General features: G+C 45.7%; 2 protein-coding genes across 7 annotated transcripts in view; one reads left to right on the forward strand and one right to left on the reverse strand.

Annotated features, from left to right (window-relative positions):
• The window catches only part of LOC101078982 (beta-1,3-galactosyl-O-glycosyl-glycoprotein beta-1,6-N-acetylglucosaminyltransferase 4-like), a 3,284-nt gene extending 783 nt beyond the window's left edge, over positions 1 to 2,501 (forward strand). For 3 of the 5 annotated variants that reach the window (XM_029837907.1, XM_011604717.2, XM_029837908.1), the window contains 2 exons: positions 1 to 96; positions 577 to 2,501. The exon at positions 1 to 96 is cut by the window's left edge. In XM_029837907.1, the coding sequence (XP_029693767.1) occupies positions 578 to 1,888 (1,311 nt within the window). In that variant the 5' untranslated portion in view covers positions 1 to 96; position 577 and the 3' untranslated portion in view covers positions 1,889 to 2,501. The remainder of the gene's footprint in view (positions 97 to 576) is intronic. The other 2 variants (XM_003965390.3, XM_011604719.2) reach the window with 1 other exon arrangement.
• Positions 2,502 to 8,910: 6,409 nt separating this feature from the next.
• On the reverse strand, positions 8,911 to 17,742 carry lhx5 (LIM homeobox 5). Of its 2 annotated transcripts, none has more exons than XM_029838097.1 (5): positions 16,843 to 17,742; positions 15,129 to 15,352; positions 14,505 to 14,815; positions 12,221 to 12,386; positions 8,911 to 9,291 (listed from the first exon to the last, which is right to left on the reverse strand). In XM_029838097.1, exons 1-5 carry the CDS (start codon positions 17,013 to 17,015, stop codon positions 8,942 to 8,944), a joined length of 1,224 nt encoding a protein of 407 aa, XP_029693957.1. In that variant the 5' UTR covers positions 17,016 to 17,742; the 3' UTR covers positions 8,911 to 8,941. The 2 variants fall into 2 exon arrangements, with proteins under 2 accessions (XP_029693957.1, XP_003965440.1); XM_003965391.2 differs by having other exon boundaries at positions 14,505 to 14,782; positions 16,843 to 17,734.
• Positions 17,743 to 18,219: the final 477 nt, after the last annotated feature.

Consider the following 18,219-nt stretch of genomic DNA (forward strand, 5'->3'; position numbering starts at 1 on the left):
TGTCTCACGCGAACCACCCTAGCAGCAAAAAACGACTTTATTTCCCAGTCGCATCCACTGGTTCCAGTCCCATCAGCCAGTTGTGCAGAGAGGAAGGTAAACATCTAGCTATGGCACTGTTCTCTTTGTTTAATTAATCACTGTTTCCGAGATAAGAGTGTGTTTGTGCTTCCTGGCACTTAATATGACATCTGACCAACTGACGTGCACTTCTGTAACCCCAAAGAGCTAAAATGGTTTGTTTAGCTAAAGCGCTGCGTAGTTCCTGTGGAGCCAGTTCTGCAGGAAGGGGGAATTTCTGTAAATAGATCTTAAGTTAAAGAGCACTTCATGGCCTAATGGTTGAAACCCTTTTGTCTCGTGGTTTCCACGTCTTTACAGCCGAGTTTAAAGGTATATGCTCTTCTTAGCCATAACTGCTAATTAAACGCTAAGCTTTGGGTAATTCCTCTGCAGGCTGTAATCTGATCCACAAACGACGCACAGGTCTGCACCTCTGGTCTGACCACATATTTAAGGGTTAAGCCGATGATAACACCTTGGTTTTCCTCATTGTATTTTCTCTTCCCACCGCAGGATGAAAACGGGATTCCTGGGTCTGAAGAGGAAATTTTTTACTTCGCTCCTCTTGCTGCTCCCTCTGTGTGTCTACCTGTTGATCTGCGTGAGGAACAGCTACCTGTCTGAGCCCTCCCTCATCCCCGTGGTTTTAAATGGCATTCAGGCCTACAGCACGTACAACCTTGACTGTTCGGCGATATACGACATGGACCCGATGGAGGTGGGGAAGTCCTTGGTGGTCAGGAGACAACGTCTGCCGCAGGAGTCGGACGAAAGTCTGATCAAACTCACCTCTGACTGTCAGGCCTTTGTCAGGGTCAGAGGTTATGACAGCAGGTGTGTCTCTGAGGTGGAGAAGGATTTCCCCCTGGCCTATTCAATGGTTGTGCACAAATCTGCTTGGATGGTGGAGAGGCTCCTCAGGGCCGTGTACTCCCCCAACAATATCGTCTGCATCCACTACGACCTGAAGTCCTCCTTCCAGTTCATCTCAGCCATGGAGGGCCTGGCCCGGTGTCTGCCCAACGTCTTCATCGCCTCTCAGCGAGAGGCGGTCTATTACGCGAGCTTCAGCCGGCTGAAAGCCGACCTCAACTGCCTGTCAGACCTGCTGAGGTCAGAGGTCAAGTGGAAGTACGTCATCAATCTCTGCGGGCAGGATTTCCCCCTCAGGTCCAACATCGAGCTGGTGTCAGAGCTGAAGAACTTAAACGGGTCTAATATGTTAGAAACCAGCCGCCCCTCCGAGTATAAGAAGGGGAGATTTACCTTTCACTACGAGCTGAAGGATTCCAACAATGAATACCACAAAGTGCCGGTGAAGACGGATCAGAAGAAGAAGCCCCCACCTAACGGAATCCAGATGTTCACCGGCAACGCCTACTTCGTCCTGTCGCGGGAGCTGGTGGACTACATCCACCGCTCTGAGGTGGTGAAGGAGTTCCTCGCCTGGTCGGAGGACACCTACTCACCGGACGAGCACTTCTGGGCCACACTGGTACGAATGCCAGGCGTGCCCGGGGAGGTGGCCAGATCGGCCCCCGACATCACCGACCTGATGAGTAAGACCAGACTGGTGAAGTGGGAATACCTGGAGGAGAGTCTGTACCCGCGATGCACGGGCACGCACGTCCGCAGCGTGTGCATTTACGGCACAGCCGAACTGCGCTGGCTGCTCAATTACGGCCACTGGTTCGCCAATAAGTTCGATACCAAAGTGGACCCCATTCTTGTTCAGTGCCTCGAGCAGAAGCTGGAGGAGAAACGAAAGGCGTTCCAGGCAGTAACGACCAACTGTCAGGGTTTAAACTCCAGCGGAAATCTTTAGCCTCGAAATTCACGTGCCGGTTCCTGAAAATGAAGTTTTTAGGGTTAGGGTTAGGGTTAGGGGTTAGGGTTAGGGTTAGGGTTAGGGTTAGGGTTAGGGTGACATCAGGCAGTTAGCATCTCTGCACCAGTTAGCTAATCTGCGGGGTTCATGGTTGGGGTGCTGTGCTTCCCTGTCCAAATCCCAGTTCCACGTTACGTATATTTAAGGATCAGGTTGGGAGAAGAAAATATTCTTGTCGACTGCATCAGCTGTTGATGCGAAGTCCAGGAGGCAAAAACATCTTGGATGTTGTCCTGGGATGGATATTAAAAGTGTTGTGAAAGTCTTAGCGTTAGCGTTAGCCTACCTAAGCCAGGAAACCTTTGCTGAAATATTGTTATTAACATAGTCAGGTAAAATAAGAGTGTGCACGTAGGCTTATTGCACAGTAATAATGAATGAACCAAAAACCTGGCTAGAGTGCAGGTTATTGTGCAATGTGCATTTTATTTCCACTCTATATGCACTTCGCCAGCACATAAGGAACAATATCAGGGATACATATTTAAAGAGTGTTTGGAATGTAATGTCAATAAAACTTTATATTAAATTATTTTTGAATCCACAGTCATGGGGGATTCCCAGTGTGCTTTATTTGAGAGTTTGAGTTAAAGAGCGTTGCTGACAAGGAGCACAAACATCCCTGTAATATGTTTGTCTGCAGCCCTCAAAAATATCACAGTGATGATGTATAGAATTCAAATGTGTCCTGGGCCTCACAGGGTTAAATAACTGTTTGCAGGGTGATAAAGTAATTCAGGCCTAAAGGCTGTGAGGTCACCAGTGCACAACGCTGCTCTTTCTGCTGATAAAGAATGCTGACCCAGTGCACCGTAAACTAACACTGGTTATTATTGCATTTCAGGCTGTGTGAAAAAACATGTTTTAGAGACGCTGCTTGCATGACTTTGCACTGAGGGAACCAGAGGCTCACTTAATGATAAGTGTGTATCATCAGGCTTTAAGAACCTGTCTGGGCTTGTTTTGAGGGTAGAGACGGCCTTAGAGAGTCAACGCCAAACATCAAGAGGAAATCCTGAGGTTTGTCTGAGTGAATGAGGTTTGTGTAGTGTGTGTATGTATGTGGGTGTTGGGGGGTACTTATATAACAGATCTAATCTTATAAAAGCAGTTTCTAAAATGAGTGAGAGTTAGCTGAGCATCGTGACAGGAAGTCATGTGACTCCAGTTATTTTTCAGAAGAAATGGCGTCGGGGGATAAATCGAAAGGTTGAGTGGAGCTCGCCCACAGAGTGGAATCTGGACTTTTACGCCTCAGTAAAACAAATATCTGTGTGACATTTACAGTGCTGCTGTGTTTAGGGTGCTTATCTGTGGTCTGGGTTCCACACCGATGTCAGCCTCAACATTTTGCCACCTTAGAGCCACTATTACGTTTCACACTTGGGACCGTTTTTTTTTTTACAACCCCTACAGATCACATTCAGCGCAGCGGCACTGACACCTCATTTAGCAGCAGAGCGTGTGCTGCTGTTCATCCTGCAAATGATTATGTTACAGTAACCTTATATTGTGATTACTGCTTCATCACAGGTGCCTCAGGACCCGCAGAGGTGACTTGTCGATGGTCCTGTGGCTTAACACAACCTGAATTCGGGTTGGACGCAGAAGCGTAGAATTCAGTATTACAGTATTATGCAATAATATCAATAGTTCCAAACAGACACAAGGTGCCATGTTGTGTGTTTTGTCATGGAAAAACAGGCAGTAAACTCTGGTTCCAGATATGAGAAGGCATCAGCTCAGCACTCCTGCAGACTGAGGGACAGTTAAACAATTGCTGTTTGTATCTGTTCTGTGCAGCTCCAGTCTTGTCCACCGCGTTCCTCTCAATCCGGGGGGGGGGGGGGGCGTCGCACCCACATCCGCTCTAATCGTTCCGAGAAGCGTCTTTTTTCAGCAATTCATGTCGCTCGGAAATCTTCCCGGTTTGAAACGTCACTTTTATGTGACATTATGTAGTGAATCCTGGTTAACCATCGCGAATTAAACTACTGAGAGGAGAGACTCTGAAATGCAAAACAGGAAAGGTGCACTTCCCTTCGGCTGTATCCTTCCAATATCTGCCAACGTGGTGGGAGTTCATATCAAGTTGAAGCTAGGCTATTGTTACACAATAGTTATAAACAAAGTATTCTAACATATCATGTTGCTTAAAGCAGCACTCATTTGGCCATGAGCTGGTTCAAAGATCACACAAAGAGGAGGAACGCAATGTCCAAAATGAACAAAAGAGGGAGATAGAGAGAGGGAGGGAGGGAGGGAGAGAGAGAAGAAGGGAAGGAGGGGGAGATTTTGAAAATCCTTTTAGGGAACTTAACGTTGTTGCGACTTATGAAACATTTTATAATCTGTTTTAAATGCAATAATTTTGCCAAACTTATACTTTCCTGGTGCATTTATTCAAATAATTCAATCATTTACTGTTGGCTCTTTCCTATGCTGTGACACTTCATACATACAACTGCAGCTTTGTTTGCTCTTTGTTGCAGTGCTGTGCTGGATCCACTTGGTGGCGCTGTGGCTGTGTGGCGCTGCATGTGTTCTAAAGCTCTTTGGTCTTTTCAACCTTTTATCGAGTAGTCCTGGACTCATCTGCTGTTTGTTAAACTTCTTAGATTGTGATCAAACCTTTATAAATATCTGATTTTGAGTAATGTTGATGCATTAATCTAAGTGAAATACTTATAGCAGTATAAATCACTGATGTCACATGATCTTTTAAGGTAGTAATGGTCTTAAATGTGTGTATTGTGTATAAAAATGTACATCTGTTGTGTCTGTTTTGTTTAAATTCACTTTAACAAATGTGCTTCTTTTTTTTCCCATCTTCCACAAAAGGTTGATTGTGTCCAAAAGATGCCACCTGGGTGCAGGAACAGTCCCACCGACAGGCTGGTTATGCATGGCCTGTTCCTCCTCTTCGTTTTATAGCGTGCATGTATCACTCCATGGCATCCATCTATCTAGTAAACCTTGAACAGGCCGTTGAGGCTCAGGATAAATCTGAGGGTGACACTCTGACAGGCCCCGATCTGTCCGTCTGTGTCCCCTGAAATCTCTCTCCACCATCGCATCTTTGCTCACTCAAGCATTCTGACAGGCCCTCGCTGAGGCAAAGGTCTCGGTGTGTGTGTGTGTGTGTACACACGTGCATGTATGTGCGTGCGCATCAGATTAAACACCTCGGTGCAACTGACAGGTGCAGCTGACAGAGACATATGCCAAAATATAACAGCGCAGCAGCATGATGCAGCTTAAAATAAAGAGTTTTCTACATGTGTGTGTGTGTGTGTGTGTGTGTGTGTGTGTGTGTGTCTGTGTGTGGGTGGGTGGATTAAGCCTGGCAAGTAAGTGTTTGTGTGTGTAAAGGAGTATGTGATTGTAATTAATGATGTGTTCCCCCTCTTCATAGGGTAATAGGATTTCCCCACCCCAGGCGGTAAAAAGAGTGGGAGGGGGAGAAAGCAGCAGGGTGTGTGTGCGTGTGTGTGTGTGTGTGTGTGTGTGTGTGTGTGTGTGTGTGTTAGCGAGAGAAAGAGTTTGCAGAGTTATTGAATAGAAGATGCGTGTAGTTATGCCAATAGATTGTGTGTATGTGTGCATGTGCGTGCGAGCGTGCGTGTTTGTATGGGTGTGTTGTGCTGGGGGGAGGGGGGAACAAGCGGGTGATTTATAACAACTACACCAGTTCTCTCCTCTCTCCCACAGCAGCTTCACAAACACATCCATTACAAAAGTACTGATGCTAATGGGACTGGTGTGTGCATGCGAACGTGCACGTGTGACACCGAGGCTGCAGGAGTGCGTCTCTGTGTATGAGCATTTCAAATGTGTGTGTGTGTGTGTGTGTGTGTGTGTGTGTGTGTAAGAGGGAGTGATAACCAGATGCTTTAGGGTGAAAGGAAGGTGAAGGTTACTGCGGGTGTTAGAGGAGGTGTACTAGTTCTCAAGTTCAACTGCAAGTTTGTGTGTGTGTGTGTGTGTGTGTGTGTGTGTGTGTGTTGTGAGGTAATAAACACTGGAGTTGTGGGAAATAGAAGAGTGTAAACAGAGGGAGCAAAGAAGAATGGACCAGTGGGAGCTGACCAGCGTCTCAGCGTGTGTGTGTGTATGTGTGTGTGTTGGGGAAGGGGGGTGGGGGGGTTTCATATACACTCCCCTCCCCACATTAGCCTTTACACTAAAAGCGGTCAGGAGGAAAATTACCACCGACCTGTGCCACTGTCTCCACACCTGGCCCCTCACAGAGAGGTTGGTGATGTGGGATCAGGGGAGGGGATAAAGAGGAGGATGGGGGGGGGGGAGATGGAGCTACTCAGAGGTTCTGGTCCCGACTCCTGCAGGGAACTCATGTGGCAGCCTGCAGGCTGAGTAAAGGCCTGAATCCACCTCTGTTAGCTACGTTAAAGTGAGAGGAGGTTACTTCCACTGAAATTTGACACATTTTAATTAAGTGGAATTAATTTTTACAAATGAGTTTTTGGGTGCTAAATTGTGCTATATTCTCCTCCCCTCCCCCCTCTTTTATTTAAAATCTTGTGTGAATGTTGCGAGTTTATTCGGAGAGTTGACTCTGACGGACATATTATTACAGACATATATTAATGAATCTACCATAGCAACATGTTTAGAATAATTATAATGGTTCAGTTAAAGTTTAGTGCCTCCACATTCAGCATCTTATTCTTGTCTCCATTTAAAGGGAACAAGACTTGATCGACCTGTTTTATGCTTCAATGTTTACATTTTTGTTCATGTCCTAAAATATCAGATCTAAAAATGATATCATAATTCTATTTCAGCTATTTTTATGGGTATTATAATCTGTGAATAAATAAATGAATAAATGAGAGTTACATTTAGTTGCCTATGTAAACCTTTGGCACTTCAGAACAGTCCCTTCACTGCTCGCCTGGATTAATAATTAAGTCATATCTTGATAACATTATGGGGTCGGCTGGTGTGTTTTGCTGTTGCCACAGAACTGAACTGAAAGAATTCAATTTCCTTTGAACAACAACATCAAATGTCATCAGGTAAAAGAGAAGAAAGACAATGAGAATAATAATAACAATTCTGATTAAATCCACGGTTTAACTTTTAAGAGAAGGTTTTATTACCAGTGCTATTTACACAGAAATAATACATTCTGTTCTCTCTCCCCTGCACGCACGCACGCACGCACGCACGCACGCACGCACACACACACACACACACACACACACATACACGCACACAAATATAGGACACACTCTCTTTCAACTCAGTGTTTGATGAAAAATATCTGCAAAACAATATTTCATGCAAACCCGTGGTGGACGAGTGTGTTTTGTGGAACTAAACGAGTGTGTTTTGTGGAACTAAAACGAACTTGAAAGAGGACACAGTTTATATTAAGACGTGAACATTTTGGTTTGTCTCCTCTTCGCAATGTAGTTGCCAATGCTTCTGGTTCTCATTCCTCTCCCAAGGGCTGATTTTTGAAACGGGAGCCCTGATAACACTCGGCCATGAAACATCTAAATGATCTGTTTGTGTTATTTTTAAAAAAAAAAGCAAACAAAGCATCAGATCTTCTGAAGAGGAATGTTCATGTACACGCAGCCCAAATGTGCTGCTACTGCTGCTGCGGATTTTTATTTTACTTTCTTTTTTCTGCCCTTTAAAATTTTGAATCCAGTGTATTTTAAGGCCACTAGATGGCAATGAGTGCTTCGGGGTAGACTGTGGTAATGTCACAGATGTTGCCTGCCCCCTCTTTTGTTTTCTCCCTTTAGAGGAAGGAGACCTCAGCTGTTGAAGGAGATTCTCCATTATGGGTTCAATGTTCTTTTGAAAATGATTTCCATTAAAACATGTTTTTTAATAGGGACAGTAACAAAAGGAAGGTCAGGTGAAGCGGAGCAGAACTGAGGCCGTGTGTGCGCGTGTGCTTGCGTGTGCGTGTAAGAGTGAGTACAAGTGTCTGTATAATTGTGTACATATAGAGAATAATGCTATACACATCCTTCTATAGAAGTACAATTAAGAACACTGTTCACATGTTATGGGACTTTAGGCTCAGACCACTTTGTGTGCGTGTGTATGCGTGTTTGTGTGTGTGCGAGCGTGTGTGCGTGTGTGTGCGTGTGCAGGGAGCAGCAGCCTTGAATTCGACATATTGTCTTTCAGAGGTGCGTTCATGGTGCATTCTAAAAGGCTCATTTCTGATGAAACATATAGTGATTAATGCTAATGGGCAATAAATCAGCTACTCGGTTGAATAAAAATGCATGTCAAAGTCTTTCCGAGCAAAAATGTCAAGGGTTTGCTGGTTTTACCTTCTGAAATATCGGCGTGCATCATTTATGAGGACACTATAAGAACAAAGAGTGGATGTCTGAACATTTGGGGAATTTTCTGGAGCGCATTTCAAATTTCTTTGACGCCGTTGTGACTAAAAAATGGATCAAAGACGGAGGGAACAGCCGGCAGACTGATAAGTCGCAGCCGTATTGCTGAACAGATGTGGTACATGAATATCAAAGTGTGCGTTAAAGCATTTTTACTTTTGTGTCGTGACCGATGAGAGCAGATGTAGAGCGAAAGAATGGCAAAAACTAAAGCAAAACTTGCTTTGACACAGCAGTTTTAATCATGTCTTCAGAAAGGAAGAGAACTAAAGATGTTCTGGCTAATGTGTTATCGGGTAGTATTTTTGTTGGGTGGGGTTAAAATGCTGTTTCAAATTTCAACCAAAAACCAGTAAAGTCCAGTAATCCAGGATGGGATGTGCTTTGGACTGACTAATGGGCTGCGGTTATTACTTCTTCTGCTTGATGCCAGCTCAGGTCCATCACTTGTGAAAATGAGTCTGTGGTTTGAAAACCGTCCTCTGTGGGAGCTGCAGGAGCTCCTCTCGATCCGGCTCTTCCTCCATTTGTCTCCTGAATGAAGTAGGCCGACGCTGAGGGTGGGTGGGCGGGAGGGGCCCCTGGGCTTTGTCCTTCACCAGGCGGCGCTCTCTCCCATCTCCTGGCCTTGGTGGGACATCGGAGCGCTATAACTGGAGTTACTAGCCAAGGAGAAAGGAGGACTAGGTCCACCTCCGTAAGCTTCTCCGGGGACGGGCTGCAGGGAGCCCGGTAAGCCCGGGTCTGGGCTGGGGGTCTCTGCGTGGGAAATCATGTCCGTGAACCTCTGGTCCTCCGAAGGGTGGTGGCCTGATCCCTCCATGCCTCCAGGTCCTGAGCCAAGCATGTAGGGGGACTCAGCTGGAGACTGAGCCTGTGAAGATGGAGGGCCGTGGGGGAAGAAGTCGTAGTTACTCCCAGGTCCGTAATAATCCCCCTGGTATTCTGCAGGGGAAAATGCACAAGGTTAGCTTTACTTCCAAAGACTTTGAATGGGCATGAAAACCATTGCAGTCCTCCACGGCAGATTTTAAACGCGGCTCCACCTCTACCTAAGTGGTGAAATTGATCATGTTCAATTTCCAACCAACCGCTCTCCAGCAGCCTCATTTGAGTGTATAAACAACTCTCCACCTCTCCACCTCGGTTCTCTCGCCTTTTACACACTGCATTCATCTCCCTCACTCATTCAGCTCGCAGCCATGCGTGCGCCGCAATGAATTCCCCCGCCGAAACTTCAAGACTCGGATGAGAAACTCCGAAATGAGATTTCCCGCAGCCCTGCCGGGTTTGCGGCGGCTTCCAGCGGCATGGCTCGCCGGCCCTTCCTGGGCTGCACACATCACGCGCCATTATTCTCAGCGTGTGATCCAGTTAGAGCCGCGGCTAAAGATTATCAATTAATGTGACAATTGCTTTGCCAATCAATCAATGATTAAGTGTTTGGACTTCCTAAGTAAATAGTGTGTCTTCTTCAAGTCCTCGATGTAGCATTGGGTTGCAACGTGTACCGTAAAGCCTTGAAATGTACCCTAAATCTGGCTGTATCCCGGAGGGTGTAGCTTGTTTAATGATTGATAGGTGTCTACTGCAGCACATCACACAGGGTTAAAACTTCCACAGGGAACCAATAATGCTTGTGAGGGATATAAACCAACAGTTACGTAACAGACAGTAGGCATTAGCGTCAGTGCACCTGTGTGTTATTCACGCCGCTGCAGCATAAGCCGGCGTTTTAATGACAGAACACAACACAAATTCCGTCCTGTCACACAAAATCTGCTGCACACAGCAGGATTTACAACTGCTCCTGCATTAAACGTGCGTTATTTGCACACCCCGGCGTGAGCAGAGAGATCTCTCGCTGGCACCGACGGCAGGGCCGCGTTCTCCACCAGCTTGTGTGATTGGTTTTGTCTGTCTTTTGATTTGTTTGCACAAAATCCCCCTCTTGCGAGTACAACAGAGGCTCGCTTCATATCCACCGCAGCTCTTCTGCTCCTTCTCTGCTAGGCTGAGTTTGAATTCAAGCCTTTCAAACGTGACGGTTCTCACGCTGGTCCGGTGCCGATTGCCGATAACAACCAAAAAGACGATGCCCGAGACAAAGCTTGACCGCTACCCATGATCCATTGCGTTGAGTCCCAACAAAAATTCCCACTCGAGGAGCAAATTGATATATGTGTTCATTTAAAGTGGAATTTCATGACGTGAATGAATACACACAAAACATCTGATCAATATTACACTTTGTCTGGCTTTGTCTAACGTATTCAGGAATGTTCAAGTACAAAAAGATGGGGGGGGGAAAGGAAACGTGTTTATTGTTCAATATTTTTAGTGATTGGTTCAACGCACATTTGGCCACCAGAGTCTGGCACTGCTGAACGTTAAAAGAACAGCTCCGATCAATTCCACTCTGCAAAGGAGAAATCCAGTAAAAGTGTGTTGATGGCAAAATATTCCTTTAATCCTACGACGGGGACGAATGCTTCCACATCAATCCCTCGCTATGATTCTGTCTCTCTCTCCACTTTAATGTGGAACCCGACAGGTTTGCATATCAGGAAATGTCTCTGCCAAATGATATCGGCTGCTTTTATTCAATCTTCCATACGGCTTTTCGTCGAGAGGCGCGACAGGAGCTGATGTGTTTTTACAAACAAGTTAATTATTTGATCCCAAAGAAATGCCCCTGTTAGATTACCTGACCTTGAAATTAAGCAACAAGGTCTCGTTATAGCCTTGTGTTTGTGTGTATGCGAGTGCGTGTGTGTCTTTGTGTGTGTGAGCCACACAGACATTAGCAGGCACATCACAATGCTCGCAGCGCCGCTCTTAGCAGCATATGGAAGCACGTAAAGGGGGGCGAGCGTCCTGCTGCCGCCACATAGAGGCGTGTGAAATATAGGAAGCAAAGAAAGCAAACCAGATAAGAGCGAGGGATGGAGGTTTTGCCCCCCCCCCCCCCCCCCCCACACACACACACACACTCTGAACAAGTGAATCTGACTCTTCTGCTATTCCTGCTATTGAGTTAAGCACATTTATTTTAATGATCTGGAACTATAAACATCAACCAGGGATCCACTTGCTTAGAAGTGTCACATCCCTTCCCATCCCCTCCTAGTACTGAAAATTAACAACAAATGAATACGAACTTGTCAAAGAGCAAAACAAATCTGCGTGTTTTTTTCCCGACACACACTTTCCGCACTTTTTTTGGAGCGTCTGGGAATTTAATTGTCTCTGGTTTTAAACAGATTTGTTGCTCACAACCAGCATGTCAGTTAATTTGCCTGCGACCTGAGTTAAAAAGGGTGTTCCTTTCAAAGTCCGGGATTCATTATTCCAAATCCTGTTTTCTATAATAAAACCAATCAAGGCAGCTTCTTTGTAAAAAAAAAAAAAAAAGAATGAAAGAAAGAGGAATCCTTTCTTGCTTTTACAATTTTTTGATGTCGCAGGTGTATTTCGAAGGAGAAAAATTGGCGAATGTTCCTGCAGAGCCACAAATTAAGGTTTTTGTCTTGATTTTAACCTCAGAAACATGAGAATCCTTTTCAAGACAGGAATCAAGCCAAACGGACCGCGATTTCTGATTCCTGGGGCTTTTCTTGCGCTACAGTTGGTTTTGTTCCTGTCAAAGCTCCCTTCTACTGAAAAAGAGTAGATGAATGGGTTTGATAAAATCTGTTCTGCACAGCTGGATAGGGTGACGTGCTGTGAAACTTTACAGTGTACCCCCCCCCAATTCCTCGAATCCTTCAATCAGTGACTCCCATGGGAGGGTCTGGAATACTGAAGGTGTGGATCAGGCTGTAGTTCACAGAGCAGCTGCTGTATCTGCGCTCACAGGCTGCAGCCATCTTACCTCCGTAGTAACCGTAAGCACCAGGTCCCAGAATGTCGGGATCCTCCAGTCGCCCCCCGAGGGCCCTCATCCTCCTTGGACCCCTGAAGAAGGCGTGCCGCCGGGCCCCGAGGGCGCTCAGCTGTTTCATTCGTCGCTCTTTGGATCTTCTGTTCTGGAACCACACCTGCATCGGAGCACAGTGATGGTGTCAAACGTGTCAGCTGACCCCAGGCCCCCGCTCAAACTGCAGCCTCATCCTGCACATTCAGTCGTTCCTCAGTCACACCGGACCCCTCCAGTATCATGCTAAAAGCACTATATAAAATGTCTTTGTAGCTTCTGGCATGCAAAAATATAGCAGTGAATGCGCGTGCTTTGTCAGAATAACAGATTAGTCTTCCCTCCGACTCCTCGTCATCGTTTTCACAGGCTGAAACCACAATTTACAAAGAAATCTTAAATAAAAACTTGCTTTTGCGATAATTTCCTCACAATTTGCAGTGCCTATTTGCTTAACAGCCCAGTTCTACTTATTCAGAACCAGATTGTGCTGCGAACGGGCTGCATCATTATTGCCTCTGATTTAATCGTGGTTTAATTCCTTGGATAGTCAAAGTGGCCCATTTAACACATCTGGAAAAGTCAAACTGTTGGATAAAGATGGTTGATCGTAAATTAAGAGTCTCTGAGGACAGTGCGTTCTTGCTGTGCAGGAGTTAAGGCCTACATGTCAAAATAAACGGTTACAACTGCAATTTGGCGTATCAGAAGGATTATCTCAAGCGTTAAATAAACGCTCTTTGAGGAGGAACAAAGGGGGGGGGGTTGAAAACGACAGAACGAGGTGCCATATGGAAGAATGTCTGCATTATAAACACACAACACATCTTGTTTTGCCTTTGCATCACTGCTGCATAATGATGTATGTTCACCAAGGCTAAGCTACACCACAGGCAGAATCCCACTGTGCTGGAGATTAACAAAACACACACTCACACACACACGCACGCATGCACACACACACCTAAAACCACTTAGACTGTGTTCTATGTGCTTCAGCAGCAAAGGCGACACCTGCTTATTGAGAACAATCATCTAACTGTAGGGTACATTTTTATGGAAATGCTCTCGCTCTCCTTGAGAGAGCGTTGCTTAGGGATTACACACACATGCTGGAGGAGCAGCATGGCTCCCCAGGTTGAGAGCAATGGTATTTAACGTGAGGCGTACAAGGGGGATGATGATGACGGGAAAAAAATAAACGGAGCCTCCATTTTGGCACCCATACGACACACACAAAGACGTAAAAGGGGGAGGCTGGCCCGGGTGATTGATTATCTGATCGGATATCTGAGTGGCTTTTTTCAGCTGTGATGAGGCTCTTTGGGCTCTCCCCTGGCATTTATAGGGTATGATATGGATGGGCCAGTGGTGGGTCTCGCTCTAATAAACAACAAGAACAGGCTGAAAGTGAGTAAGAGCAGAGAGGTGGGGAAGGGGAGGGTGGTATGTAAATCTGTGAAATCAGCGATAATTACAGCGCGTGCACAAAAAGCCACATCACAGTTGGCAGAGATGGTGCTAATCATCCTGACACAGTCTGAACCCAGACTCTGGTGTGTGTGTGTGTGTGTGTGTGTGTGTGTGTATGTGTGTGTGTGTGTGTGTGTGTTTCCTTGTCCTTGGCAAAAACAAAACTAACCTCTTATGTCTGCAGCAAGCTTGCTTAAATAAACTGCCCACAAAAAAGAAAACTAAAAACATGTTTGTTTGTTTGTTTGTTTTGCAGGATATTAATCTCGTGCTGCAAAAATTTTGATTATGCAGCGATGAGATTTTTTTTTACAGAACACATCCTGCAAATTATTACAAATAGATGGCCTTAAATATCTGAGAAATAAAAATAGTAGCTACTACATGGAATACAATCAAGAAAGTCAATGTAATAAATAAATAAATAAATAAATAAATAAATAAATAAATAAATGTGTTCTAATTATTGTTACATTAATTTTTTTGTGTTCATGCTGCAGATCAGGACTCTGTATTTCGGCATTAAACACTTTAATACTTTAATAAAAATGGGGGAAATCGGCGCAGGTCTTAAAGTCTTTCCATTCTTACCAGAACCACATTGGAACGAGCACCGGTCCACCTTAACGGTGTAGCTGATGCTTTGACATATCGGCGATCAGGACGTGACCTTCCCGGTTTCTCTCTCATTTGTCTGATCCCCCTGCCCCCACCGCCGCCCTCCCCCAGCGCCTCCGGCTGCGGACACGCAACACGACGCTCATCCTACCTGGATCACCCGCATATTCAGTCCCGTCTCCTGGGCCAGCTGCTCCCGGATGTGTCGGGTCGGTTTCGGCGTGGCCACAAACGCGGCCTTTAACGTCTCCAGCTGCTTGGCCTTGATGGTGGTCCGCGGCCCCCGCCTTTTTGTCCCCGAGTTCTGCTCCTCGTTCTCAATATTGTTCGTTTCCTTATCGGACGACGTGGAATTGTCCGTCTCCTTTATGTCGTCCTGTGTTGGGTCCTGCAGATCCGGCGATAAACTCCGATCCGTGCACGACGACACTGGGGATGGAAACAACCGAGGGGAGTCATGATCTGAAATGTCAAAGGGAAGGAGGAGGAGGAGGAGGAGAGGAAGGTCTCCTTGTACTAAGTTTGATGATTCTGTTTGCCTGCACAACGCTGTAAATGCTTTCCTACATTTAATTTTCTACATTAAATTTGGAGGGGAAAGGTGTGGTTTTTAAAAATATACGTGGGAAAAATGACTCAAGCTCATTTATTTTGTCATTTATGTTTTGAGATGGAAACATGGCGCAGGAATTCACTTAAAAACCAGAGTGTGTTTTCTAAGCAGTGCAGCAACGGAGCCCTTCCGCGCGTCTCCATCGCACAATTGTCTTCTTACCTGAGTTCAAGTTGGCTTCTTTGGTGGCTCCAGAGCTCAGAAAATCTTCTTTGCACACAAATTTGTTTTCGTCTATCACGTAGAGTTCCTCCCCCGTGGACAGCTGCTTGTTGCACACCATACAGGTGAAGCAGTTCAGGTGGAACACTTTGCTGCGGGCTTTGCGGACCAGGTCGCTCGGAGAGATTCCCTGCAGGCAGCCCGCGCATTTAGTGCCAAAACGCCTGGAAATACAACCGAAATAACCCAAGGAGAAATTTAGATTTCCACCAGACTGGGAGCACAAACTGCTGGCCACAGATGGGGGAGCAGGATTATTAATTTGTTCAAGCAAACCTAATTATGTTTTTTGAAATTAAAATGCAACGTAATGCATTTTACCGATTTAAACTGGTTACGCACAAACGCCATAATAATAATAATAATAATAATAATAACAACAACAACAACAACAACAATAATAATAATAATAATAATAATAATAATAATAATAATAATAATAATTTTTGTGGGTTTTGATTTCCAGAGATAAGAAAAGCCTTTTTGAAGAAGGTGCCTTGGCAAACACCCCACGCAAAAAACGTATTAGTGACAATCAACACATTGTGGCGCGGGATATATTATGGGATTAAACAGAAAAGCAGCATCTTAGCGTGGAAATCATCTTTTAATCCATATTCACCCGCTTAAATTCCGGCTGAGGAGAATTATCAATTTGATACACAAAGCAGTCCAAAAATAAATTCCGCTCCTCCTCGTTTTTGAAGATTCTTATTCTTATTTCTATTTATGTTATTTTAAAATTATGAATGTTATAATTAAATATTAATGCTTCAGCACATTTGCGGCTCCTTCGGCCTGGACTGTACCCGGGGTTTCAGTCGGCCTGTCAGGGGGTACCAGCGCTTTTGTGCAGCTTTGTTTTTGCACTAACGTCGCCTTGTCTCTCCATTTGCAACGCTATCTGTCCTTTTTATATGCATGCACAAAGCTCCCCCCCCCCCCCCCCCCGCCCCCCCGCCAACGAAGGGCCACAACACTACTTACACAACAAATGGACATATTAGGGTGATTACTGTTTCGCCCGGCTAATGGCTGACCATTTAAATGCGCTGCTTGATGGGACCTGCGGTAACATGACGGCCAAGGCCGCGAGAGGCCAATAATAGCCCCCGTCCCGACAAAAGCCTAATGGGTCTGACATGTCATTAGACAATTTGGGGGAAAATAGCCGACACATACAGATGAAAATGATGCTAAGAGTGGCACGGGACAAACAAGGGCTCCACTTATCACTCAATTACCTGAAACACTTTTTGGGAATTGCGCACCGGTTAATAGCCTAATGGCTGTTTGGAAAAGGTGTTTCCCGATTTAGAAAATAACCAAATGCTTGAATACACACGGGCAGAAATGCTGGTTTTGATCTCCTTTCTTTGTTTTCACGGGTTCCCTTGAGCTGGACTGACCAATGGATTTTTTTTTAACCAATTCAGAATTTTAAAAAATGGAATTGAGCTGAAAGCAAATTCCAGGTGGGACAATTTTGTACCATGTTATGCGCATTATTTTGCGCAGATTTATTTAAATTGGAATGAGTAGAACCCTGCTTTTACTTCCCTTATTTCTCTCTCTATTTTGCTCTAAAACATTTTGGTCTGAGACAATCGGGCAGCTCGTGTTTTCAGAATTTTCCATCCGCACTCCGCGTTACCTGAAAAAGTCCATTTTGCAATAGAGCTTCCCGTCCCTGGAAAAGCACTTCTCGGTGAGGTTGCAGTTGCATTCGCAGCACTGGACGCACTTGGCGTGCCAGGCTCTGTCCAACACGTTGAGGAGGAACCGGTCCAAGATGGGCCGTTCGCACCCGGCACAGTGGACCATCATGTCTCCGACCTGCAGGATGCCGAGTGCCGACCTTCCCAACCGGACTGCGCTTCTCGGACTGGGACAGCCGCGGAACAACGTTTTGGCTCCGGTTGATGCGCTGTCAGGCGAAAACTGAAAGTAGTTCCCGTTCAAGGGTGCCGGAGTGACAGTCCTGTGGGGAATCTTGTAGTCCTGCTCCCGTTTATCCCGCCAATGGTCACAATCCACAATCCAGAGGAGAGAAGGGGAGAATTCAGCCGCGCTAGCTGACTGGCTTCGGAATAGACAAACCTGACATGTTCTCCCTGCAACACACTCTCAAAACACCATTGTCAGCTTCTGGTAATTTACCTCCTGTTGGTATTTTGCTTCAAGTCCACTCATTTCCTTCGGGTTCACCTTACGTTGCCACTTTCAGCATCACTGTGCTTGTGTTATCGCAGGTTTTGCCTTGCGCGACGCGCGTCCTGCGTTCAGATTGGACGACGCCCCTCTTAATTCCCGTTGCCGGAGAGCCAATCCCGGCACAGTTGTTATGGTTACACATCCAAAGCTGTAGCCTCCCGAGCGAGCCTGAATCACACGGCGTGCAGAAACACCAGGGCCGCGGACACGGTGTGTTTCTAGAAGCCAGATTGCGCGTTTCAAGATGTTTCTTGGATTTAAAAAAAATACAAGAAACCAAAGTGATGGTTCGAAATGAGTAGCCTCCGCGAGAGAGATCAGCGTTGGATTTCAAAGTTTAACTCTCCCCAAAAACTGTGATGAGGTTAGGAAATACCTGCAGGACAGGCAGGGGAGGAATGTGTTCAAACCGAATGAATGTGAATAGACCTACTGAAAGTGGGAGTAGCCGAACAAGAGCTTATGCTACACAAACCCGTATAATGGCCTTGTGACAAAACGCTCCTGCATCACAGTGCGGCTGTGCACGGCGAAGGAAAGGAGGGGGCCGCGGGCCTTTTCTCATGCACGAAGCTATTTACAGGGAAATGAGATGGATTAGCCGGAGCTCATCAATAGGGAGAGCCCGGTCACCTGGTGCTTTAACAGAGTTGCAACCAATCGAAGGAAATTTCAATATTTACCAACAGGCCGGTTTTGTTAGTTGCACTTAAGCAAACACGCATGGCGATGCCTTCATTCTTGCGGGGGCACATTTCCTTAATGGGGGAGCATTTGAATGGCATTAGGTGTGAATTTTGGCTCATTTTATGAAGTC

The sequence above is a fragment of the Takifugu rubripes genome, chromosome 6, assembly GCF_901000725.2.
Source record: "Takifugu rubripes chromosome 6, fTakRub1.2, whole genome shotgun sequence".
NCBI classification, from domain to species: Eukaryota; Metazoa; Chordata; class Actinopteri; order Tetraodontiformes; family Tetraodontidae; genus Takifugu; species Takifugu rubripes.